Here is a 27944-nt window from a genome sequence, read left to right on the forward strand (position 1 = left end):
GAAATAGCCTGTGTTCCAAGTTAGTTCTGTATTTATGTTGTAAATCTGAAATGCATGGCAGCAGATGATTCCAGTAAAGCTCAGTTATGTGATTCTGGATTCAAGGGAATTGTTCAGCATAAACACACCAGGCACTAACACTACTTATGGCTTAGGGGGGATCTCTGTGCACAAGCAGAATTACAAAGCCAGATTTGAATAACAGATGTTTCCAGATCCCAAAGTTTTGGTTAACATAATTTTTTTTTTGTATGCAAGCCACATAAAAGAAGTGTTCAAGGTTCTAGGACAAATGCATTTATGTATTCTCTTAAAAAAAGAGCTCCCAGTTTTAATGGCACCTTGAAAAGACTCTAAAAGCAATTTAAAATAACATTTATAATGTATTCCAAAACATAGCAGATATGATTATCGCACTGTACTTATTTGTTTACTAGTTCTCCATAATTTTTAAATATTGAGGTGTTTTTTCCTCTTTGCCTACTGTCAGTCGTTGCTGAAGGAATGAAGACTAAAGCTAAGATATGATTAAAATAGAAGCCTCTATCAAGACTGACAGTTGTGATGAAGAGTGCTAAGAGCTAATTCAAACGAGGTCTCTATGATGACCTCAATTTTATGATGCGCTGAATCTCCAGGTAATTAAAAATGACCAAGGCCCCAGTGAATGTGATTAAATCTGGCACATCACAGATGTTTCCAACATAGCTATAGTTTTCAAATTACTTTAATAATATTATAAAATAATGTCTTGTATTATAAAATTTTAATATCATATAATAACAGCACTTGCATCATTGTTGTAAAATATGGGGTTAGCATTTTCCTTATGAGTAGTTTAATAAAATTACCTTCCAGGTTGAGATTTGCCATGCCTTTATTTTATATGTATCTCAAGCAATTTTTAATGTAATATGCTGAAACATAGCAAGATTTCAAGTAACTGGAGTTCTTCAGTACATGCTGTTCAGTGTCCATATGTTCTCTATGAAAACAGACACTCAAGTAAAGAGGTTTTGCTGAAAAGCAGATCATACCCCTTCTTGTGATTGTTAGTACAGTGGCTGAACGTGCCACACTGACATCAGATTCCTCACAAGTGAAGTATCACAAGCGTGCACAGAGTCTGAGGGAGAGGGGATAGAGTGAGCAGTGATGATGTACATGTGCAGTACGTCTTGGAAAAGCTACTCTTAGCAGGAAACGCTCCCTTTTCTTTTTCCAGTGTTTGCTACACCCACATCCTTTTGGTGGGCGTCTCCTGATTCCTGCCTCCTCCTCAGTTCTCTTGATATATGTGCAGATATGCATATAGGTAAAAGATAATGTAAGGCATGCTCTGCTCAACACAGTATTACAGCTTGGATCAGTGACAACACAATCAGGCTCATAAACAGGGCCCCAGGTGGTTACCTGAAAGGTGGTGTCTAAAAATGTGACAATCTCTAACAAAGTTTTCATAGTGGCTTGTGCTCTGGTGGAATATGCTGTAATCACTGATGACAAGTTCACTTTAGCAAACTCACTGAGCAGTCTGACATTGTCAGGTACCCAGCTCAACAGGTGCATTCATCATTACAGCTTTGCTCTTTGTGTTACTGACACAAGCAGCCATGGAAAATACTTAAATGACTGCCCCACACAAGCAGCAGAAACAACTTTTATTGGTTTTAATGTGTTAAGTGACATCTCTGAAAAATTGAGGCTTAGGAAAAACATCAGTCATGTGAGTGGAGCAAGTAAAAGTCATTTATGACAGTGCTTGAAAAGTTCTTTTCACTTTAGGTTCATCATTTACACGTAAAATCACTGCTTACAAGACAGCCAGATGTGATGTAATACACAAGACTTTGTTGAAAGAGTTTCTTTAAAATATCCAAGTCATGCTTCTGAAAAGATGATCAACATGATGCCCTGTACTATCCAATCCTTCTGAACTACGCCTTTTTACACATTTGAATCCATCAGATGAATGGAAATAAATTCTTTAAAGTTTCCAAATCAAGTCTTTTATGGTGCTAGTTAACCTGATTATAAAAAGTATATGAATGTAAATTTATATCTAGCAAATTAAGGCTAGGGCTCATAAAATTACACTGCAGTAGAAATATCTCACTAGTCAGGGAACAGAGGTGCCTTGCAAACACTGAATCATAACCTTAGTCTTACTTTCCATTATATAATTCATTCTCTTCTGACTGACTGGGCTTTTGATTTACATAATGAATGCAAATCAAAATGACTGTACTTCAATTGGTTAGATGGTATTTTTAGGCAATTAGCATGTAAGCATTAGTATTACAAATATGATTAAACAATTATTTGGCAAACGTTTTTCCCCTGGTTGGCTTCTATACATTTCACTAGATTTCCTTCATAATTCTTACTCATACAGCCATAAAACTCCAGCAATTCAGTTTCTAGCTTTCTCTCTGTCTTATTACACAGTTTAACCATAGGAAATGCTTCAAGTGCAAAAGGAAAAAATAATATCAACGGGGACTGGAAAGAATAAAAATAAGACTTCAGAAAGAATCTGAGAGAATTAGAAGCTGTATCTCCATCAGTAGAGTAACTGGTTGCCACAGAACAGATGTAAAATTAAAGGGTATATGTCAATTATAAATATATAGACACCTAGAAACCATACAATTGGCCTTCAAATTATCAATATTCTGTAACATGTCAGCCACATATCAGTAAATATATATTTTTATGCTTTTAAGTGTTGGACAGATATTTCACTTAAATATAAAACAATGCTTCTTAAATTACACATTTAAAGGTTTATTTAATACAAAAATTTGTTTAGAATACATCCATTTCCCTGGGGAATACTGAAATCTGTTCAGTATATACCCATAAACCATTAAATATACTTATATTCTGGTAACATATATCTCTCTATAAATTTATAATCATACTTGGACAAAAGTTGACTCTCTGGAACAGTGATATCATTCCTGCTATAGAGTTTTCCAAAATCAAGAATAGTGGAATTATGTGAATCATTCTGAACTTGGATGTAAACCCTTAGTTAAAAAACAGTCTGAATACCACCAGATGAGAGTACTAAAAGTGATTTCCCACAGGATTTTTGCTCAGAAGACACAGTTGTTGGCAGTCAGATAGCCATACGTACATGGCAAACATGAACAAAGATAGTACTAATTCATAAGCATTATATTCATTATTCATAGTATACAGTTAGTTGATAAATGGAAAAGTGCCACATTCGTAAGCACATTTTTGTAAGTTTGGGAAATGCAAATGCTCAGCTCAGAAACATTGTTTTGAGATTTAAAGAATTTTGCTGATCCACTGTTTTCCCTTAGAAAACCACAAGCCATGTAGACCACAAGAAGTGAACAGCATCAAAATCATAAAACTATGTATGAACTCCATGTTATTCAAGGATACAAAATTTAGGAGGAATACAGGAATAGGCTAAATAATATTCTAAGCTGTCATAAGTTATCAGAAAAATATGTTAGCATCAGACTGGAAAAATGTCTAAACTTAGACACCAGTTTTCATAGAGGATGTTATTTGATAACAGGGGATATAAAAAGGTATGTGTGCTGGCATGAAACTCTGGATAACATCAGAAGAGGCTACTTCCAGTGCTTAACATGGAACCTGGGGAAAAGATGGCTTTTAGGGAACTATTATAAATGTATCTGTCTACATCATCTAGTTCCAGTAGCTGCTGTTACAGATTTTTGACCTACATTTTGGGTCACAAAGTATGTGTCTGAACATGAGCTTTCCTAATTCTGTTTAAATTCAGGTTTTTCTGGGAAGCAAGACACCTGTTTTCCATTAAATCTTTTCTGTGATCCAGTTATAGGAATCAGCTAAATAAATTCTTGGGAAGCCCCAGGAGACCTGACTGAGGCATGTTCTCAAGGTGCCAAAATACATAAAGTCCAAGGCCTCATGAAAATCCACAGAAAAGGCTACAGAATAGCTTGGCAGGAATAAAGAGCTGGATCTTGGCAATCACTGACATATTTCTGTTCTCACTATGACAATCAGCTGTTTTCAACCAGGTATCTCCTCAATGGTATTTGTCTGGGAAGGATATTTCCTGCATATTTCCAAACCTCCCTGGTGACTCTCAACCTGTCTTTGAGATGTCAGTTGGATACTTCTTACATGTATGGTCCCATTTTTAGGTGTCTACCTGGTCCTTAAGTTTTAACATATTTTGTAAATGAAAATTATGTATCTTGCTTAGATATGAGAAGTCCACTAAAGGAATTAAAAAGTAGGCAATGTTATTTTAAATTTAGGAAAGCTACAATCTTGAAATGTAGATGATGTTTTAATTCTTCCTACCAGTTGGAAGCAAGTGCGAGCACATTTCCTTTTTTTTGATGAGTGAGTCAAAATTTGATCTTTTAGACTGAAAAGGACTCTATAATTTTCCTTCAAATTACAAATGAAACGACATTTACTGACCGCAGTATAATTGCATTGCTGTCTCAATAAGTTAGCTATAAAAAGACATGTTCTAACACACATATCTCTTTGTTTCCAAAAGAGCAGTCTATCTTGAAATTTGGCATTTGGACAAGAAAGCCAGCAGAATGTACAATTCAGAGGCCATTTGTGTCAGCTTTGTTTGAAATCCTGTTCTAAATCTGAATGACAAAGAAAGAATGTGGCCCTCGTTCATATGACACGAGCTGAAAAATTATGAGCATTAACAGCTTTCCAATCAGCTCCTTGATACCTGCAACTCCATGTGTAGTGGATGGAGTTTCTCAAAACACTATTCTCCACATTTAATGCTGCAGACCATGGCATTTTATAACACATTCATCCAGCATATCACATCCACATGGCACAGCACAACCACTGAAGGAAAAATAAAGGAAAAATATCAGAAGATTAATAGATAGTGAAAGTGTGGAGATAAGGCTCAAGGCAAGAAAATATGTTATATTAACTGTAACTCTGTGCTCACTAACCTAATCTGGAAAGGAAGCATTTTCAAATCTAAAATAGGAAACCCATACTGAAAACTGCATTTTAAATTTTCATACTGAAGTGCTTTTCAGTGGGTAGGTTCCTGCATTTAACCGTGTGGAATGAAAGAGAATATTTATGAAGCATTACAAAATATAATTTTTTTGGTAAATTTGTCTGAACTCCTTCACAACAGAATGCATGAATTTTGCTTATGCTGACATTTAAGATTACCCTTGAAAGTAACCTTTTTCCAGCTCGACAAAAGGGTCTTCTCTGCCTACATCTTCATTTACCATCTGCACCGCAGACCAGTGCATTTCCTTATTAAACCTTTCCAGAAGCCCTTCATGAAAAAATGAAATCATTGCCATCTCTGCTTTCATTGACACTGATTATGACAGAAAAAGAAACTGACTGAGACATCCTGAACTGCTCTGGGTAAAGGCCTACCAGGACAGGAGAGAAAAGAGGGATGTTTACAAGGACATGTAGTGACAGAGCAAGGAAGAAAGATTCAGATTAGACACTGGGAAAAAAATCTTTGCTGTGAGGATAGTAGGGCACTGGAACAGGATGCCAAGAGAAGCTGTGGATAGTGGAGGTGTCCAAGGCCAGGCTGGATGGGACTCCGAGCAACCTGCTCTGGTGGGAGGTGCCCATGGCAGGAAGGGTTGGACCTTGATGATCTTTAAGATCCCTTCCAGCCCAAGCTATTCTGTGCTAACACAAGTGAGTGGTGTATACATTGCACAGCCTCATGCCCAGAGAATCAGTTTTCTTAGGGTTAAGCTGACTCAGTTTCTAGCACAGGCATTTAGCAGCTCTGGATTCATGTCAAATACAGCCACAAGTGTGTCAGTGGCCATGTTGCTAGTTCCCTGACATCACAATGATTACTACCAAACTTCTGTTAATTCTGGAGAAGACTGTACTTCCCACTATTTTAAGTTAATTGAAGACAGAACTAGTGGGGTTTTATATATTACATTTGAGCTCTGCTAACAAATAGCAACATTCTAGATCAAAATGCATGTTTATAGTTGACATGGTAAAAATCACTAAAGGTAAGCTGTGACGTAAACTCAGTCATGGAGGAGAACTTTAGGAACACTTTGAATTAAGCTCAGTGTTTTCCTTCCTACTGTCATCCTATTTGAAAAAGAGGCAGAAAAATTATACTAACAATAGTTGTATATAGTCAGGAACATTGTAACTGTTGTTAAACAAAAGTGCACATAAGAATTTGAAATGTGACACTGCATAACAGATGTAGAATAAAACTATATTAACCCTGTTAAAATATTAATTGATTATGCATTTGAAGCAATGTAACAACCACAGAAAATAACAGATACATATCAAATCAAAATTTGCAGAGCTTCTTGATTTTGCAATTAAGAAATTTGTTTTCCTACTTCACTGAAGTCAAGATAACCACAGAAAATGTCAAATTTACAACATAATGAACCCACTCCCTAAAAAACAATGTACACTTTTAATGCAGAATATTGGTCAAAGTCTCTCACAATCTACCATAACAGAAGAAACACATTTTTGAAAGCGAACATCAATATGTTAAAAATAATGCCTTGAGCTCATACTGTCTTCACATGCAAGCACAATGTAAAGTTAATCTTAAATATAAATGAGAAAATCAAAATAATTATCTTAACAGTCCCTCTCTCATTTGTCATTCTCAATTTGAAAATTCAATGAGCAAGATACAGACGGTATTTTTAAAAGCTTTCATCAGCCTTGACTACTCTTTAGTAGTTATCCCTATTGGAGAGGAAAATTAAAAAGAGAAATTATGACAAAAAAGTAGCAAACTGCCAAGGTATGAAAGGACAGAAAATACAATCATTAAAGAGATCCTCTTGCATTTCAAATCTTTCTTTGAACTGGCATATAAAATGAAAGATAACATGTTCATGAAGAGAATATAATTTGAGTTTATTACCTCATCGTAACCAGCATATTATAAACTAATTTGGGATATTCAGAATTAAATAGAATAATGCACAAAGAAATGCTGTCTCTGAATTAAGGAGCCCTGAAACATACAAAGTACTTAATAGTGATTTTCTCAGCCCAAACGGCTTTTTAGTAATTTTTAATGGTTTTTTTCTTTATTTCACTTCTTTTCTTTTTACCATCTTCTCTGAGGTAACCCAAACCATTTTTTAATTATCTTCATACATTAGAGCTTCATACATTTCCAAACTTTTCTTCTAAGTCTGCTTCCTCAGATACTAGTTTTCAAAGAACCTTGACTAATTACAGGTTGATGGCCTACTGCAGACAAGCAACTTATATTGTATCGAAGTAGAAAAAGTCATATTTCAAAGTCTTTCAAAAATTCAAAATAAAAGTTTACAGAAAATTTTTCACAGAGGTTTTAAATATATTCACCATCAGCCACAAAGAATTCATAGTATATTTCAAAATTGCAGAACAATATATATGATTTTCCTTCGATATAATAACTTGTCACATAAACCAGAAAAAAGTTATTAGCAATTCTGGGTTGAAAATCATGTGTTCAAAAAAAAAGTGAATATTTTAGAAAATAACATTTACTTATTAGATTTATGCATAAATTCTTACCTAAGCTGTTTAAAAGCTTCTGCTTTCACAAGTGGTGTTTCTACAGAATGTTCAAAAAGTGCTCCTTCAGGCCCTGCAAAAAAACCCAAAACAAACAAACAAACAAAAAAAACCCAAAAAACCCACTGTAATGTAACAGTTAAAATATAACCAAAAATAGCAAGAGTGGTTTTTTTTTTTAATATGGCCACTTCGATGTTGGACATCAAGATAAGAAAAAACATGTTAAGAATTATAAGAATTATAAGACAATTGAAATATAGCTATGTTATTACCATTGCACCATTGCTAGGACAAATACAATATAGAAGTAATGTAAATGTACAGCTGTAAATTCTTAAAATGGTCTGAAGACAGATAAATTTTAAACTACTTGCAACAATAAAATAGGTAAATAAGATTTATACAATGTAACTTTCAATATAGTTAATAGAGAGAATTAACACCATATAAAATCTTTGCAAATACTACAGTCCTAAATAATCATATTTATTTTAGACTTCTCCATGCATATCACAACTTCTGTCATGTAGCTTTATCAAAGATTTTCCCCAATTTATAGGCAGACTTGATGAATATGAAATGGTGTTTCTGCATGCAAAATGTTAATGACTATGGGATCAGATAGTTTACATCTTGATATATGAGTAGTTTCATTCCAAAGAGGAAGAAACAGTGGGCACCCAGCCTCACCAGCAGTCTCCCTGTTGGACCTGAAAATCTTCCAAGGACCTCCATTCCTGCTCTCTGGAGTATTAGCATTATTTCAGTATGAGCAGCCCGGTGACCACCTTCCACCTAAGCTCCACTAGGATCAGGAATCGGCTGATGTAGGACAAAAGCCCCTCAGCAACAGAGACAGCTCAAAAAAGCAGCTGAACACCACCACCTACTGCAAGGGTGGAGCCTCTCAACTTCTGTTTCTTGGCTTTGTGAACACACTCATTTTTCTTCACTTTTGTGAATAAAAAATTGGAGAGGTCTCAGGTTGAGAGACCTTCTCTGGTTTTGAGGCTTCACATACCTGAGCACTTTCCAGGTGAATATGTAGCAAGGCAATATATTTTAATTGTTAGAATATTAGTCAAGGTGGCTTGTCTGGCTGCTCTTTATGCCACCACCCTCTTGAAAGAATTCTGGGTTGTAAAAATCCCTACGTTAGGGATTTGGGCTCTGTCTAGACAGAGAATGGCAGTGCAGTGTATTATATTGTATTAAATGTGATATAAAAGGAAAAAGAGAATTAAAATTGGGGAAACCTCAGGAAGCCTGGTGAAAGGAAAAGAAGTGAAATCAAGAAAAAACATTAAAAATGAAAGACTATCACTTTATGAGGACTACAGGAAAATTATCAGGATGTCCTGAGAAGGCATGAAATGTGCTGCTTTTTGAGAAGAGTTTTAGCTGAAATCCTGATTCCTTAGAATGAAATCTCCTTGGATGGAAGAGAAGAACACAAGCTACAAGAATTACCGTATTAAATCACTTCAGCACTTTGAGCAATCATTGATTTACTAAGCTTGAATTTAAATTTTATTTAGCTGTTGATACTCTTCTCATAAATTTAAATAGATTAATCTTTCTGTAAATTACAGAAGATGTACAAACTGGCATGAATATAATACTGGAAAATACAAAATTTATTAATTCAGACAGAGCTTTAACCCTACTTTATTAACATTTAATTTAATTTTCATTAACATTAGGATTATTCTGCAGCTTAAGGAATTAAAAATGTTTATCAGAAAATGCTGATTTGGTACAACTAAGATATTTTGCAGGGATACCCTGATATGTTAAAAGTGCAGATGTGGCACCTGGGAACATGATTTGGTGGTAGACTTAGCAGTGCTGGGTTAATGGTTCAGCTTGGTGATCTTAAGAGCTCTTTTCCAACCTAAGTGATTCTATGATCCCATGATTCTATAAAGACAAGTAAGTGGTTACAGAAAAAATATCAGTTTCATGTGTTAATCATCATGTGTTAAACATCACTGTTAATGCTCTGGGTGGTGGACAGATGTAAAATGATGTAAAATGGAATGAAAAGGCTTATTTCCATATTCTAGAGCTGTCACCTCTAAGCAAGAATAAAACCTTGCCTTTAATGTGAGTAAAACTTCTTCATCAAACAGCATTGAGTTTTAATAGTATGCCACTAAAAGAAAAAAAATCCCAAGGCAACCTTTTTTGGAAAATGGCCTTAAATTGATTTCCTGTCTTCATTTCCTAGTTTAACTGGTGTATGACTATTACTGTATTTACTATTTTATAGGCTACTGTTTATTAAGATATTGTAATTTATTCCTAAAATACACAAGAACAAGATATTAAGGACTGAAGTCAGCAAGATTCATTAACACCCCATGCACCCTATCAGGCAAGGACCATTTGCCTCCTCACAGCCTAACAGAATGTTTACTCATACCCTCAAATTGCCTCCTACTTAACTTACCTTCTGAGCAGAAGTGTTTAAATTAAACACATACTGTCACATTGCACTTCAGCATTAGCTACGCAAACTGAAAACCTTTGCACAGAACAGAGTAAATACTCTAGGGGATTTTTATAAAAGACAAACAAGCAGAAGGGCAAGTAGTAAACTGGAGAAAGGGTAATATAAATATGCTGCTCCACAAAAAAACCTGATTCTCTCTGCCCTATCAGCTTTCCTTTAAGGAAAAAAAAAAAAGTGTAGATGTGGCACTAGGCGATGTGATTTAGAGGTGAACATAGCAGTGTAAGGTTTATGGTTGGATATTTTCTTAGAGATCTCTAACCTTTACAATTCTCTGTTTCTATGAGACTACCAAGATGACATTCTAAAGCCAGCCAATACAGTTATAAGGTGGTTTCACTGTCACCAGTGCCAGCTGAATGAGCAGAACCTTCCCAGAACAAAACACGGATGCTCAGTACTGCCACAGCAATATAATAAATGCCTGCAAAACACAGGTCCTTACTGAAATAATATTGAAGAGGATGCAGTTTTTGTCCATGCTCCTTCAGGAGCAGTAATTTTCACAAAGGGTTAAGCCCAGCTTCAGTTTCATATGCACTGAGATGTGTCTGTGACGTAGAAGTCACAGATGAGCCAGAGGCAGTGTTTCTTTGCCTCCTCCTATGTCCTTACTGTCATCTGGGACACCCTTGTGCATCCTGCTTGGCCTCCAGCTGCCATGACCACGGGAAGCATCTCTTGGAGACAAAGCAATACCATGTGGTGCCTCACACAGCCCAGGGTGTTTCACACACAGCTGGATGTTAATGTTTGAGCACCTGAGCTCAGCCCCTATCCACTATAGCCAAGGCAGAGACAAGCCTTGGAGCCCTCCCCAAAGCAGAGAAGAGCATTTGGTGGGCACAAGAGCTCTGCCTGCCAGCATCTCTCTGTGTTCCAGGGAAATGTGACCACCCAGACCTGCCAGTGACCCTGCAGGGTATCGGGGGCACGTTCCTGGTCCATGCTTTCCTCAGGCATTTGCCCTTCTTTGATCTGCACTGTTCTATTCTACACAGGCCACAGAAAGTCTGACTGAAACAGTGTAGGAAAATGACAATTCTTGAGGTGTTGGATTGGATTATATTACTCTTAGACATTTTCCTTTGTCTTGAAATATCATAAATCATACACATTTGCTCTCTGCTATATTATATTTTAGTTGAAAACTGTCAGGTTTTCTAAAAATCATTACTGAGCTTTTCATTATTCACATAAATAAGGAGAAGTAAAATCACATAGTTCACTACACTGTACATAAAAAAACTGTGAAATGTTCTTTGTGTATTTTAAGCCAAGGCTTATCTGTTTTTTATGGTATGAACTTTTCAAAATTTATTTCACATTGATCTTGTTCTCTATCTAAAATGTTTAAAAATAGTCTCAGTATATATTAGTGTTATTAATTTATCCTTCATGCTAATAGTATCATTTAAATCACAATAATTTATCCTTCATGCTAATAGTATCATTTAAATCACAATTTTAATAAATTAATTTGAAGCAAAGTAGGCATGAATCTCCTCTCATTTACATTAATTTTACACTGAAATAACCTCACTGGCTTTAATGTATTTCCTTTTGAATTCTACTACAGTGTAAAAAAAGAAACAGGCAATGTGTCTTAGTACAATATCTGAAGTAAATAATTATCAATGCACTGTAAAGATTAATATTGGATGAGTGAGTCATTAATATTAGCATAACAATTTCAACTTGTGTATGAATGATTTTTACTTACTTTGAGCAGAGACAGACCTTTTCCAAATCAGTTAACAATTATGCAGTTTTTCATATCTTTGTTAAACACACTTTTCTATTAAAGTTTAGCATCCCTTGGGCAAACAATAATTATTTGATATGGTTTCCTGGTTAAACAAAGTTGTAATTTCAATTAGGTTAAAAAGTAAAGAACCTTAAGATAAGACCCTCAGGCATAAACAAAATTTATTAACACAATTATTATAACTTAACTTTGGCTTTGAAACACTAATTGTATAGTTACTACTATACTTATAGTTTTGGCAGTGAAATAATATGAATCTATTCATGAAAATGAAGACCTCAAGATTTCAGAGGACCAGTAATTAGTGACGGTCAAACATGACAGATGCAATCAGGTAAAAAAAAAAAAAAAATTAATTGAAAAGAAATTATAGAATAATTTCAATATTTCCTTTGATGGATTCTTCTGCTCAAAGAAAAATCACACCTTGATATATCTATTTTAATGCAACCTTACACCTAAAAAATGAAGGTTGACTTTATCAGGTTGTATGAAAGGAAGTAGCTTTTCTTGTGATAACTTTGACATATTACTTTGTAAATGAGTACTTCAGTGATTTGAAGAAAAAGCCTAAGTCAAACTTTTCTCTTGACAGGTGACATTTAAGATATACTACAAATATCTTCCTGTGACATATGTGCTACTCACAGAACAGAAATACAGTAGCTTTGAAAGACAAAACCATATAAAAATATCAGAGAGATATTTCTCTCCCTAAAGCTTCCACAGATCAGACTCATTATTACTCAGAGTGGAATATCTAGAATTTTTTCAGCTTTGGACAGCGTGCGCTGGAATCATTAAATAATTCATAAAAAGTTGCACCATTACGGTTCCAGTTACTAATGGCTTTAAAATAAAACACATACATAGAGAAATATTTACACATTTTATATAAACATGTATATATGTATATAAAAATAATTTTGTGTTTAAAATTCTGATTATTTATTCAAAAAGGTCAGATTATCTTCATATTTCTGTTTCCTAATGAGGTAAAACAAGAACTTAAGAGATAATAACATATTTAAAAATGCCCTTTTTATTGTTCCTTTCATATGGGTATTATCTGAGCATTTCTTATACCATTACAAACCTGTGACTCGAAGCTTATCTGTGCCAATTACAACTTCATTTTCATCCACTGTAAAAAGTGGCTTGCCATCCTTTGAGTTGATCTGAAATTGCTGACTGTGGAATTCTACCATTTTAGGACCTGCAAAACACAGTGGAATAATGGAATAATTTTGACATATTTCTTTAATTTTATATATAAATTAAAAATTTTAATTGGTGTGTTAATCATGTAGTAACTCATTTAAGTACACTGAAGGTCAAGAAGCACTCAGATATTCTAAGGATAGTGCCCTTGTAAGTTCTGAAATTTGTTAAGTCTATTTACATGATCTAATCTGTTGCTTAAAACCATGCCTGGAGTCTTCCTTTATAGCTGTGTTTCCAGGGAATCTAGAAATTCCCACATAAATTGATCCAGACTAACATTCATGTTCTCGGTGTTGAAACTGCTTTGATCAAATTAATCTATCTTTTCTTTTACTTTTTTTTTTTTTTTTGGAAACAGAAACTAATTATCAAAGTCTTTGTAGCATCATCTCTTTTCATTAGGGAGGCTCAAATGCTTTAAAGCTACAAACATTCCATGTAAGAGCAGGACCCCAGCTCTTCATAACAGATGCCAGTTTGGCTCCACATATCTAACAAATGCTACTGATCATGTTCTTAATGGTTTCAAAAAGCTACCAGAATATTTGCAATTGATTCTGGTACTCCAAAAGTGAAAATAATACAAGCAAGAGAGATTGTGCATAGTTCCAGATCCTAAATTCACTAAAACTTCCTGTTCTACACTACTGGCTTGGCAAGCAGCTAAAAATTAAACCCGTAATATTCTCTCTTCTAACAATCTGACCAATTAAAATTCACACCACATCGAGCCTGAATATCTATTACATAGAGTTGTCATCATAAATCTATATTCAGAATTAAAATTACAGAGAATGGTCAAAGCAGTTAAGACTCCTTTTCAGCAATTTTTAATAAATGTATTTCACAGACTATCCACAGGACTGAGAGGCACTGAACTGCTTCCTTCCCATTAAGAATCTGTTTTCCCATGTCTGCTCCCATAAATGTTAAATATATTCCAGACAGTAATTCTCAAAAGAAATAGGATTTTTTTTAAAAAGATCTTATGTTAAAGGGGCACTAAATACATGCAGGTATTTCACAAAATCAGGTTGGTAGCTGGTACGAGAGAAGCACACCATAAAGCTCCATACAAATTGCTTATTGCTTCACTCAGCAGAGGCGAAACATTGATTTTAGGTGTCCACTAAACACAAAGAAAAAATTAGAGAAGCCATAATGTCCTAAACTAGGGCAACAATTTTAAGGCATAAAACCCAATACTGATTCTACCTGAAAATGGTGAGGATAGAGGGCTGAGCTCTGCATTATGTTATGCTCTGCAGCACATGTGCACCCAATCACAGCCTTATGGACCGCAAGTTGGCTCTTCTCTAAAGCTACTCTGAAGCCCACAACTTTATTTCTGAGAAGTATGTTGCAAACAGTAACATCAGAAAATATTGTTGTCAAGTGAAAAGGCCTTAAACAGTATTTTAAATTTTTTTTTTTTACAGCAAAAGAAACAGTTCTGGGTAAGTGAGGCAGGGATGGATCCCTGTCAATGGTTTCCTAGAGAATCTTGGTTAAGGTTTTATTTAAGGTCCCTTCCAACCCGAGTAATTTTACGGTTTAGTGATTGTTCCTGTTTGTGCCCAGCAACAATCATGAAACTGGCCTTTTATGTAGTGTAGCTAGATCCTTGTGTTTTCAAACAAATCAAAGGCCTGAGTAAAATGAATATTATCATCTTTACCAGTGCAGGGGCTGGTCCGTCATCCTTCCCACTCATCCAAACCCATGATTTTTAAAGCTAGCTTAATTAAGGAAAAACTCTGCAGGCACTATGAGAGCAGTCACTGAACATTTTGTATGTTCCAAAGGTACCTTAACTTGTCTCTGAAACTCCAACTCATGGCCTTGCCCATGCTGGATTTGCATTCAGACCTTGCACACTTGAATAAATCATTAACAAGAATCTTTAGGTCTACAGTTTTCTTAACACAAGTGCCCCACTAATGTAAAACAAGGATAGTCCTATAGATAATCTTCATTATCAGAGAATGGTCTGAATAATAACTGATGTATTTTAAATATTAAGAGGGAATGCTAGGGTAAACAAAATTCAAGCATATGTTTTATTCATGCTAGAGATGAGACATCTCAGAGTTTCAAGTAGAAAAAATAGGCTTTTACATAAATGGAATAAGTTTATGTAATGAAAAGTAACCATTAATTTCTCTTAATGGTATTCCACAATACACATAAACTAGCTATATTGCAATAACACTAATTGTATCATAATCCCAGTGAGATTAATTTTCAACTCACAAACAACAGCCAAACTCAGTATCTGAAAGTGTAATCTCCAAATGCCTAGATGTGTTTTGTTTACCACCCTAGTGTATTAACTACATATGAGTCAAATAATACTGTATAATCATATTTGCTGATAAAATCCTACGATTAAAAATGCAACCTGACAATGCAGGTTATAGAAAGTATTTGTTTGTTGTCTGCTTGCTGTCAGATGTGTCACACAAATTTCGAGGTCAATGGGTTATTCTTGCTAATCAGGCTGATTATTGCCCATTGTTTCTGTGTGTTTCCTCCTTTAATGTGCAGCCCTGAAGAGACCTTGTAAGTGATCTTCACATCACATACCTCTTGACACTGAGGATGCTGCTTTAAATTGTGAACTTTTTTTTTACCAAAAAGAAATTGACATACTGCTAAACAGTCTTCATTTTCATTTGTCCTCACTCTTTACTTCCCTAGAGGTTTTCCAGGGAAGGAAGCTCTTTGTTTAGTAACTCCATTTCAGTTGAAAAGCATTTTAATAAACTGTCTTCTACTGCTACACAACCTTTGAATTCCAGGCCAATACAAATATAAATGTACCAGACATCAAAGGATCTTCTGTCAAAATCAGGACCAGCCATAAAAGAAATAGCTTAGAAGAAATGCTTAATGCCAATGAAATCTGAAGACTCTGAAATTTGAAGAGTCTGCCTACATGTTATCTGCAGGCAGTCCTACCAAATACTAAGCATTTTTAGCGTCTCTTTAGATCTTTCAGAAGAAAAGGCTTTCCAACATTGGATTTACTTCTATCATTAAGTAATGTAATAACTTTTATTTTCTTACTCTCTTTTCTTATCTGCCATTTCCATTTAACCTATGGCTATCAGCTACTCTGTATGCTTTGCTCTTCTACCACCTAGAATCATTGAAGTACTGGGTATAAACTAAAATCCTGTGTGCTCTCTGGTATTCCTATGCAATTTCCTTTTTTAGGTAATTTTTATTAAACTAAAGCACCTTACTTAAAAGAAGATATCATTAAAAGTGTATTAAAAATGTAATACTCCTACAGATTGAGTTCTCATTCCATGAATGATAGAATACAATACCAATAAATGTAAAGTCCTTACTTTCAGAAACATAAAATTAGTTATATTTTCATATGGAACATACGGTATTTCATTAGAACAAAGGTATTACTACAGAGAATGTGCACATTGCACGTGCACATTTTATGTCTGTAACATACATCTCTCATAGGTTTGAACAACTCTAACACATGAATAGAACAATTGTTGCTCCTGTTTCCCCTTTTTCTCTCAGTTCTCCTTTTATTCAATGGATGAAGCCATTACGTCCTCTCAGATCAAAGTAAGAGTGCCTTACTGTCAACACTATTTATACTTTGTTGTGATCTGTGACTGAATCACAAGTCTAGAGATCTTAAAAAATTGGTCACCTTTTCTCACAGGCTTAATTAATCCAAATTTTGTTGCATTATGTACTTCAACAGGAAAAGCTGAAACACACAATCCTCAAACAGATAAGGTGAAAAGGAAAATAATAAAGGAGATGAGGCATGATAATTTGAAACCCTGTATGCAGAGAGGACAGCTGATCTGAGTCTCTCATTCCTAAGTGAGTACTTTAACTACTTTATTGTCTGTAGAATGGATATTCTTCTTCTTCTTTTTCTCTTTTTTTTGAAAAAAAAGAAAGCCATGAGTGTACTTTCCTAGGGTCAGCTCCTGCACTGTGTTTTAGCAGTATTCTAAGCATACTACTGGATCTGGGCAGAGGACAGTGTGAGAGGATCAGCTGAACAGATGGGGCATGATTCAATTCACAACATCGCTGTCTAGTACCATTATACATTCTGTTGTGCTCTCTGCCTGGCCTTCAGATTATTTCAGATGTCCTAGAGTTTCTAGGACATCCATATCAGACCAGAAAGTCTGACATGGGGTCTGTAAGCAATGTGAGCCCTTCCAGCGTGTCAGCTAAGACTGGGCAAGATGGAATCACAGAAGAATGCAAACTAGAGGTCACCTCTCTATGCCCTACTTCCTAATCACAGCAGGGTGAGCTTACTTGGAAGTTAGATAAAGGTGCTCAGGGTCTTGTCTAGATGAAATTTTAATACCTCGGAGGATTTATCAGCCTCCCTGAGCAATCTCATCCCATGGTTAACCATGGAACAGTGGTGATTTTCCCCCACCCCTTCTATCCAGTTGCATTTTGCCTCTCTGCAACCTGTGACCATTGCCTTTTGCCCTCTTGGTGTGCATCTCAAGTCTGGATTCATGCTAGTGATTGGACAGCAGGAAATGGCCGCAACCAAGAGAGGTTCAGGTTTGACATTAGGAAAAAGTTTCTCCACTAAAGAGTGGTTAAACCTTGGCACAGGCTACCCAGGGAAGTGGGTTCAGAAGTGTTCAAAAAATGAGTAAATGTGGCACTTTGTGATATGCTTTAGTTGGCAAGGTGCTATTTGGTCAAAGGCTGACTTGACCTTGGAGATCTTTTTCAACCTTAATGATTCCATGATTTATTTTGCCTGCAGCCCTCCTAGTATCAGGTGCCATGTAGAAGCTCTCCTTAAGCTTTCTCTTTTTGCAGGTTTTAACAAACACAACCTCTTCAGACTCTTACACTTCGTGTGCTTCCACTCCTTGACCATCTGAACAGCTCCCTGTGGGCACCTCCTCTGCTCTCTCCTCTGTCCCACTGGACAGGGCTCCACAGAATTCCAGCCGCAGCCTCCCAGGTGAGGGATGGTGCAGCCCAGTGTGCTCCTAGTGCTCATTGCCACAAGGCTGCACTGCAGGCACATGTTCAAACTGTCCATCAGGACTGGGAGTGTCTTCTGCAGACCTACTGCACAAAGATAGGGGCGTGGCTTCTCCTTTGGGCAGTAGCTGTCATCAGGGTTCAAAACTGCTGTTGCATCTGAAGTGACTAGGATTTTAGAAGTACTTAATTATCCAAATTCTATCTTAGATTATAGTCTCAGTAAATTTTAGCTACTTTAAGCTAACCTTTACAAATTCATCTAGCATTAACCACTGCCAAAAATTCAATTATTTTTGGTGCAGAAACTATTCTCACCTTTAGCAGTAACTATTACCTTCCAATTACCACCCAATTACTTATGTTAATGATTACTGTACCACTGAAACCAAAAAATATTTGGAAATTTAATAAAACTGTTAAATTGAGAAGACTAAAAAACCTTTAATAGTTCCCCTTTTTTCACCTACTTTGAAATATTTCCTCCAATTGGAATAAAGAGACAATAAAGCTACTCAGATGAGTAATTGCTCTCTGATGAGAGACAAGGATCTCCCAAATGGTTATTTTCCAAATAAAAAATGGTTTTCCACATATTAGTGGGTTTTTTCAGAGCCAAACTCTGTAGAATTATGTCGTCTTTTAGACTAAGTGAGAAGAAAAGTGACAGCATAGGATTCAAGTCCCCTGAACAAGGTTCAACCTCCCCTTAATGTGATGCTGCCATGTTTAACAAGTAGGCAATACACATTATCACAGAATCACAGAATGGTCTGGGTTGGAAGGGACTGTAAAGAATGTGTAGTTTCAACCCCCTGAAATGTGAAGGAGCACGTTCCACTAAATCAGGTTTCTTACAGCTCCATCCAAGCCTGGTCTTGAACACTGCCAGGGATGGGGCAGCTACAGTTTCTCTGGGCACGCTGTTCTGGTGCCCCTCCACCCTCACACTCACTATCTGATTAACTCCTAGAGGATGTTTTAATTCTGGCTTAAATCAGTCTGACTGTGAACACCATCATCAATTTCTTCATAAAGATTATCATATGTGGGGACAGGATGTGCATATCTTGCTATGGTAAGCACCTTACTCTACATGGTGCTTAGACCGTCAATGATGGTTTCTTTCAGAAAAGGATACTTTTCCTTTGAGTCTAAATATTAAACTGCGGCTTGATTTGCTTAGCTAGCTCTCATTTAAACATATCTTTAATATTTCTTATTGGTTTCTGCTATTTGTTTTAATTCTTTTCAACATGATATACATTCAAATACTCAATGCTCTCCCAAAATACTAAAAACATTTGCATTTAATGCATATTAAAAAGCATGTGCATTTAATGCATATTCTCTTAAAAAGGAGAATTGGTTAAAAGGTCTGTAGAATGTTTTAGCAGCCACCTGTAATTCTCTAATATTTATCTATCTAACCAAATCTGACTTTTAAATAAAGCAGCATGTATGTTTTTACATGGTCAGATTCACTGATAGCTAAAATTTTTATACTCTAGGAAGTAAACATTCCTACTTTAATCCCTTTCAAATAAATACTCTAAATTCTTGATCACAGGAATATTTAATCACTTCAAAAATACTTCAATGATTTTTCAGATTTATCTTTCTATTAATTGCGCCTATGTTGTATCTTCCTTTCTTATAGCCCAGCTGGGCAGCAATTGAAGTTGTGCAAATAATCATCTTACAGACAAAGATCTTCAAGGAATACATTCTGCCTTTTATCTTAAAGATAAGAAAGAATTTATTTGGACAAAAATGGGATTTTTAATGAAAGACTTCTGGGAAAAATAAAGAAGGAAAAGCTAAATGATTTTACAATGTCATTAAGTTTATGAAACTGGCTTCAGGGTTTTCCCTGTGAAAACAAGATCAAACTCTTCTTATAGTCATCATGCTTCCTTAGCACTGTTTTCTTCGTCCTATGCCTTTTATGAAAAAATATCATCACTTGAAAAGAAATATTAATATGCTGATAAGAAAACCGTACGTGCTATGACTTTGGAAAGCAGAAGTTTTCTAAATGGCAATTATCAGTGCTAAAGCAATGTATGATGTACTGACACTGATCTGTTTCCTCAGAATGTTGTTCCAGTCTGAAAAAAGAGATAGTACAAATACTCTCATTGTAACAGCTGTTCAGATTAGAGTCTATGAAAATAGACTCTAAGCAGAATTTGACTGTAATTCTGTTTTCACACTGCATAAGCCGTTTTGACTTTCACCATATTCCCAAGCTTTCTGAGTGAAGCTGATTTCATGCTTAACAATGCAGAAAAGCTTCATAATCCAACTATCTAAATAAATTCCTACAAGCTTCAAACACTTTAAAGTGAACCCCTGACCTAAGCTACTGATGTTACTATTCCTTGGGGTAAAAAACTGAACTAGGATGAAGATCAGCAATCCGTTCTATTGGAATCTGTTCCCACAAAACTTTCATGACTTTGGAAACTTCCTTTTTTCTTTTTTTTAAAAAGTTTAAATTTTTTTTTCTTAAATTTTCTCCTGAAAAAGACATATTACAAGGAGAACTTAGGGACTTCTGTAGGTTGAAACCTCTTTACATAATTCTTGAAAGACAGATACCTTACAAATCTGGTCCTACTTTTCATCAGAGACAGTTGGAAACATGCTGCTCTTCATGGACATTATCCATGACTGGAGCAGAACTGTAAAAGCTGACTGTATTATTTTTGTCTGCTGATAAGCTGTATAAAGAAGTCTATGTTTACTTAGGTAAAACATCATTTACTATTTGATACCAATGTTGCTCTTAATGGTTTGATAATTGATTATATAGTCTATATGTTTCTTTTATACGTAACATATTTATCACTGCTCATTATTTAAAAAGTTTGACAAGTTTTTTGCACTATATTGATTTATTATTGCTCAGGATATAAATCACAAGTGCTGCATTGCTCTTTTATTCTAGGATTGAATAAGGCTTTGAAGTGGTTAAGAAAAAAAATCTTGGAGATCATAATTAGCAGCTTTCTTGGATTACCAAAGAAAGTTCTAGATATTTCAATTTTGAAAGTTGATAAGCAAATAACAATGACACCTGAATTTTATTAATGATTTTAAGGAGAGGAGCTACTGCAGTGAGAATATTTACCATCAGTTCTGTACACATTGTTGCTTCGCCTATAAGCAACTCTCTCCACAACTTTCTGAATTCCCTATGACTATGAAGCCTGTACATTCCCAGAACTTCGCTTTCCATGGACTCCTTCCTTGCTATCTGTTGGCCAATGTCTTTCTAAGTCCCATTTCTCCTAGAAATATTAACAAAGAAATCCCTTCCCTTAAATAAAGCTCTTATTTCCTTTAATGTTGTTTTGTTCTTGTTTATTCGTAAAAAGTAATTAAAACAAAATGGGTGTTTTTGTCATCCAGGGGCCCACTGAAGTCCAAAAAGAGTAAAGAAGGTAATTGTTGGGGTTTTTTTTAAAATTATGATCCCTATTATTTTGAAAGTATTATTTTCCTGGCAAGCAGTTTTTGAAGTATTTGCATTTAGAGAGAATTCTGAAAGCAGTGTAATTATGGATGACAGTATAAAACTCAGTATCTAGATCACTTTGATTTAAAAAACAATGTCCAGACAACTCCTCCAAGAAGTATTTCATACAGATGAACTGAGGGGCATGTAGAATCTTTAAAGCCAGAGTGATCATGTTGGAATTTGCTCACATTTTATGTCTTTTTTGTATATCTGTGATTCATGAAGGAATTAATAATATGTGCCTATTATCTTCATAGGGGGAATTTCACAGAAACTCAAGTAAAGATTTGTTTCACATCTCTTGTGTGAATTACTTCTGTTGAAGACTGGGTATTTAAAATGTTCTTAGTGACTTATTAAATTCTTTCAACAGATCATTTGAATCACAATTTCCATGAGTTAAAAGGTATTTTTGTTATAACCTTGTGAGAGATGCTATATTATGTTGTCATCTCTCTGGAACAATTCCAAGTTTATCTATAAGACTCCAAAATTGCAACTAGTCCTATTTATAAGAGGACTAGAGTTTTAAGACATAATTCTAGCATACTGGAAATTGTGGAAGATAGTAACTCTTTAGCAAACTCTTGTGCATATAAGGTGAATATGCCACACACCTATTTATCACACTACTTTTGATAAATATTTAGAGGTATTTCCTTAAGACAAGTTATTTAGATCTTTATGATCAACTGAATTATAAAAAGGGAACTTGAAAACATTTAAAGGCTGAAGTGTGATTCATTGTATAATTATACATTTTTAACGGGAATAGCAGGCTCCTTTATATATTTTAAGTTTTTTTTTTCTTTTGTTTGAAAATAGTGAAGCTTGCAAAACATTATATGAATAAAAATGGTAATCTTCAAACAGGAGCTGTCACAGAAGTTACACAGCCTCAACAGCATTGAAAAGTTGCTCATCAATGCTCTGCTGGATCCCAATTTAGTAAACTACTTAAATATACAGGTTAGGCTACAGTTAAATGAGCAGGAATTTATGCTTCGCTGCCCGAGGAACTTGTAAGAAATGCGTTAATAACTTGTTACATTTTTCTCCAATCTCAAATAGAGGTTGAAAAATAGCAACAAAGCAAAGAAAAATTTTGTCATAGCTTACACACATTGTTGCCATTATTGTTTTAAAAATATGATTTAAAGAGAAAGATCAGCGTGTTTTTGCTGCCAAGATCTCTCACTTCTGTATGTCTAGATCTATTGATTTCACTGAGCAAACCAATGTATTTTACTGCTACCACAGATAGTAAAAGATATAAATATCTGAGTTTTGAACTTGAATTTTTTTAGGATGTCTACATAAATGTATTAGTTTCTGTAATACTAAGAAATAAAAAGAGACTCCAGCCATGTTCACTTGTTGAATTTTCTCAGAAACTGATTTGCAACTATCAATAGACATTTACACAAGGAAAAAGGGTAATTTTTGCAGAGACCATTCTTGCATAACTCTGCAATAAAGAAGTGCTTCAAATATTTAAAGAATTATTGCTTAACTGAGAAATTGAAAATATACTGCTGCTTTTTACTAAGTGGCAAGTAGAGTATTCAAATATGACCATAATAGTAATAAATAATCATGTGTTTAGTGCTTTATATTCTCAAATCTCTATACAAATATTCATTACAATGTTTCCAAAGCAGTGGACAAGGAATAATCACTCAGACTTACCCACATTTAATCTGCCTGTGACTTCCCCATTTGAATTGCGAGCATTCACAGTCACATTGTGAGTAGACTGGAGAAGCAGTGACGAGTCCTGAAGTATGGAGAATGCAAAAAAGTATGTTAGACAGTGCAATTAGAATTGTGAACCATTTTCAAAATTTAGTCTAGTGTTGGTATCAACACAGTCACTGAAAGGTCTTTGCAGCTACAAAACTATCCACAGGTCTCATCAAATAATGTGGGCAGGTATTTCTGATTACTACAATTACAAGTTTAAAGTAAGAAAAATAAAGGTGAATTTAAAAACTAAAATTCATCAGGTGAACAAAATTTGTGTTACTGGACCAATGAAAATGGCTGCTAACATTTTATCTTTTGGAAAAAATGCTTTAGTACTAGATTTACTACCTTTCAGTACATAACTGAGACTCCTAGAAGACAGCCATTTAATTGAGTGTGAGCACTCCACTTTGAGAATTCATATCATTGCACTAACTTGGTGAGAAACATGCATGTGCATTCTGCTTCCTTAATGGTCCATGCAGTCTGTGGCCTAATTTTGGCACCTGGCACTAACTCCCAGGCAAGGAAGCTGCAACAGTGAGTGATGGAGAGAGTGGCAGGCTGACTAGATCAATACTGACTTTAATAGATGACAGTACAGGTGATTTTCAGGGTAATCATAGTGGCTGCTGTCTTCACTTGACATTAAGTATCAGAAAATTATCTGGGGACACAAAATCTTATCATGCTCATTTGGATCAGCAAACTGTAAATACACCGGTAGACTGCAAAAAAAGGGAAGTTTTCTGCAGTACAGGTGCTTTCATACTAAAGCATACTTTGTGTCTGAAGGACAAGAACTCAGTAAGTGATAAGAAGTGCCTACGCAGATCTCAGTTGCCAAAGTATCACTGAATACATGATATGAAGAGGGTATCAGCAAGCTACCTTCTTTGTGACCTCAGTGGACATATCCATTCCTAAATAAATGAGTTCCTAACTACCAGAATATTATTTAAAAGATCAGCCTCTTTCACAGCTATGGCTTCTAGTTACTTTTCTGCACTCACTAGAGTCTATGTAGTACCTCGAAGGGATAACCCCAAGGCATAGCCTCATCTCAATTTAATGCTTAGAGTATGAGACAAACTGAGAGTTTTAAACACTTTTTACGTGATGAATTTTACTAAAAACACTTATTTAGTAAGAGAACCACAAACCTGATTAAAAAGTAATAAAATAGAAGCAACACACAATTTGGACTCAAACTTACACATTTTTAAAAAAAAAACCAAATGGCATCTTACAAGTAGGTAAGAAAGGCTCTCTCAAAAGAAGTCATTAAGTGAGCAAAAGAAATGAATCTAATTTGTAAATTATATTGGGAAAGCATGAAAGCTCACTGAATTAACACAAATAATGAAAAGTCTACGGAAAAAAGTAAGCCATGTGTTAGAATGAACATTAATGGTAGTAAGTTAGTATGAAGTGGAAAACAAAGATATTTACCCAATCACCAACAAAGATTGGGGATTGGGTAAATATAGTATATTTAAGTAAATCTGCTAAATCACCCAAAAGGCTCGTCATCTTTATTACACTTATTTCATTGCCACTGGCTGATTAAAAAAATAATTTAGCAATTTGTGATATCAAATGAAAATGTGAATAAACTGTACTCTAAACCTGCTACCACACATATGGTTTTGACTAACAAAAATCTAGTAACATATTTAAAGATGCTCATCTTCTATCTTTCCATGAAGATGTTTTAGCAAAGGTGCAATGGTCTTGCCCATAGCTCTGTGTTGGACTCATAATAAAGGCATAAACTTGTAATAGGCTCCAGAGGCAATGCACAGCAAGTAGATTTTTTGCTACATATTTTCTTAGCACTTTAGAGACCTCATTAGGTGAGAAAATCTGTTAGGAGACTGCAAGGAGAAAACTATTAAGGCAAGGGAGTAAGCTGCTTTGAAAGCTGAGAGGGGCCCAGTTCTTCAAGACACATTTAGGAAAAGAACGCTTAACAAATAAGTAATGTTATGAGAAAAAACACATAAATGGCAACTCAGGAGACCAAGCTGCAGGCAATGAAGCCTTTAGAGAGTTCAAATATTTAGAAAAGCAAGGGTAAAAACAAAAAACCTCAGATGAATTGTCAGTAGGCAGAGACAAGCAGTAGCCTGAAGGTTCTAATTAATGCATGCTACTAATGATCATGACGGATCATTGGACAGCCAAGCTTATATTAGATGCTGCCACACCTCTTTTTCCTATATTGTACTAAATGTATTAAGAGCTGAAAGGAATATTAAGAGAGCACAAATGGTAGCTTAACACTGCATAACGATCTCTGGGACTAGAGGGAGTTCTTAAACATTAGCTGTGGTGGTCTTAAACAGTTATATGTCATAGTGGATAAACAACCTCAAGGGAAATTCACCAAAGCACATAAATAGTTTTCTCACTGACTGTGTGGCAGAAAAGAATACAGCATAAGAAGTTAAACAGAAATATAGATATAGAAATGAAATTTCACTGTCTTAATTGAGCTGTTCCTGAAACTGGAAATACTTGTTGCAGAAAGAGAGAAAAAGAAAGCTCAGTATATGAAAAAGCTCAAAATAAGAAAAAAGCTCAATATGAGAAAAGCTCAAAATATGATGGCATTGCTTAAATTTTAGTAATCAAGCATGTTAACAACCTCATTCTGAGAAATTTATTTACATTTTCTCTTGCCATAGCAATATGTATACACACTAACTTTTTTCCTAGGTTCAGAAAGGTCTCATGGCTGGCTATTTCTTCTCAATTACATGTTTGAATATATGAAAGAGCCATATTTGGCTTTTATTGTCACTGAATAGTACTTTATTCAATGAAATGTCCCACTGGTTGATGTCAATATTTACAAAATATGAAACTCCATTTTGTGTGATGTTGGACTATGAACAATAGTTCTGAAAAATATTTACTTTATTGGTCAGAAGCAGACATCTCTACAAAAATTTCACTGGAATAAGTTTCAGAGTCCCTCTGGATAATTAAAATCCAAATTAGATTCTCTCTTCCTTTTTCTAAGCCCACAACTTCCATACTTCTCCCATTCTCAGTGACATTTTAAAGTTAATGATTTTGATAAATATTTGACCAAGTACGGCATTCCATTTTTTACCTCACTAGTAATAACAACAACAAACTTTTCTGTCTAGGTGAACTAGATTAAATACTACATCTCTCCATTTAGACTTGTAAATTTTATATACATAAATACAACATGCCAGACATTTCATGGCATTGTCCTTGAAGTGATAAATCCTATATATTTTAGAGAAATCATAACTTTTCCATTGGGATCCACTAATTTTAGAGATATTGAAACTTTTCTGTAGTGGATGAATAAATAGAACAAGCGGCTTCCTAGGGAAGCCTGTATTAAAAAATAATCTCAGTAAAAATAATGAAAACCTTTTTATACACTCCTCAAGTTTTAGCATTACTTACACATGATAACACTTAAAATTCCTGTTTGAGCTGCTTATCACATGCCTAGGAGATAAATGTTAATTCTGACCAAGCATCATAATGCTGACCTTGGAAAGTGTGCAGAAATATGTCTGTATACAGATATACATGAACATACGTCTATATATGGTTTTTTTTTCTTACATGACAGAAATAATGGAAAGTTCAATTATTCAGAAGTACATTCATTTTATGTAGCATTTTTGCAAGATTACTCACTTACCACTCTTGAATGGATTTCTTTGGCATAAAGAGGGAATAAGAATTCAGATTCCCCTTCCAGTCGAAGGCCTTCTTTTGTAACACGCAGGTGTCCCATCCCAGTCTGAGGAGAAGATGTGAGAATTATGCACAATTTACTATTATTGCTGCATTTATTTTGTGTTCTTTTAATGAATTAAACATTTTCAGAACTGCCTGCCTCAAGTCTACTGATAAATATACAAATAGTAATGCATTTAAAATTTTGAGAATACCTTAGTTTTTCCCAGGAGTAATTTTCTGTGAGAAATTGCAGGTTTCATGAAGTTATTAAACTTGCTTTATTTTGGGTTTTTTTTTGGTGGGGGAGAGGGTGTGGAGTGAAAATACAGTTTTATAGTCATTAAATTAAAAAGAAGTGCATTTGTATTGGCTGTGCTGAAACAGCTTTTGCACTTGCCCTCTAAGAATGTAATGAACAACAAACTTTTACATATGAGTACTCAGATAAAAAACCTTACATTAACATCTCAGGGTTTATTCTATCAATAATGTAAACCTACAGAACAGACAAAGAGGGATTTTTATTTGCCTTCATTTTCAGCAATAACTTTTTAATTAAGTTTTTATTGATTGGCTTAGTTTTTTTCTCCTTCAATTGTAAGTCATGGCTCTATATCTCATTATCATATACCTTTTTTTTTATCACCTGCTTCTCATTTTTCTTATCCTTTCTTCCTAGGTCCGTCCTGCTTTCAGCCCCATTATTCTTTCCAGCTGATAATATTTCCTTTCTTTGTTTTTACTTCCTTTCTTCATTATCATAGAATTGATAATGTGAAAAATGAGTGAGGAATCACTTTGATAAGTACATCTGAGCATCTGAGGGT

The 27944-nt window shown here is 34.9% G+C and overlaps 1 protein-coding gene across 6 annotated transcripts in view; it reads right to left on the reverse strand.

The window, feature by feature from the left end:
- Positions 1 to 27944, reverse strand: part of SGCG (sarcoglycan gamma) — a 106168-nt gene that overhangs the window by 14563 nt on the left and 63661 nt on the right. For all 6 annotated transcript variants that reach the window (XM_072930780.1, XM_030275335.4, XM_030275344.4 and 3 more), the window contains 4 exons: positions 27077 to 27178; positions 23326 to 23413; positions 12967 to 13086; positions 7585 to 7657 (listed from right to left, as the gene is read on the reverse strand). In XM_072930780.1, the coding sequence (XP_072786881.1) occupies positions 7585 to 7657; positions 12967 to 13086; positions 23326 to 23413; positions 27077 to 27178 (383 nt within the window). The remainder of the gene's footprint in view (positions 1 to 7584; positions 7658 to 12966; positions 13087 to 23325; positions 23414 to 27076; positions 27179 to 27944) is intronic.

Source organism: Taeniopygia guttata, chromosome 1, assembly GCF_048771995.1.
Source record: "Taeniopygia guttata chromosome 1, bTaeGut7.mat, whole genome shotgun sequence".
In the NCBI taxonomy this organism is placed as follows: domain Eukaryota; kingdom Metazoa; phylum Chordata; class Aves; order Passeriformes; family Estrildidae; genus Taeniopygia; species Taeniopygia guttata.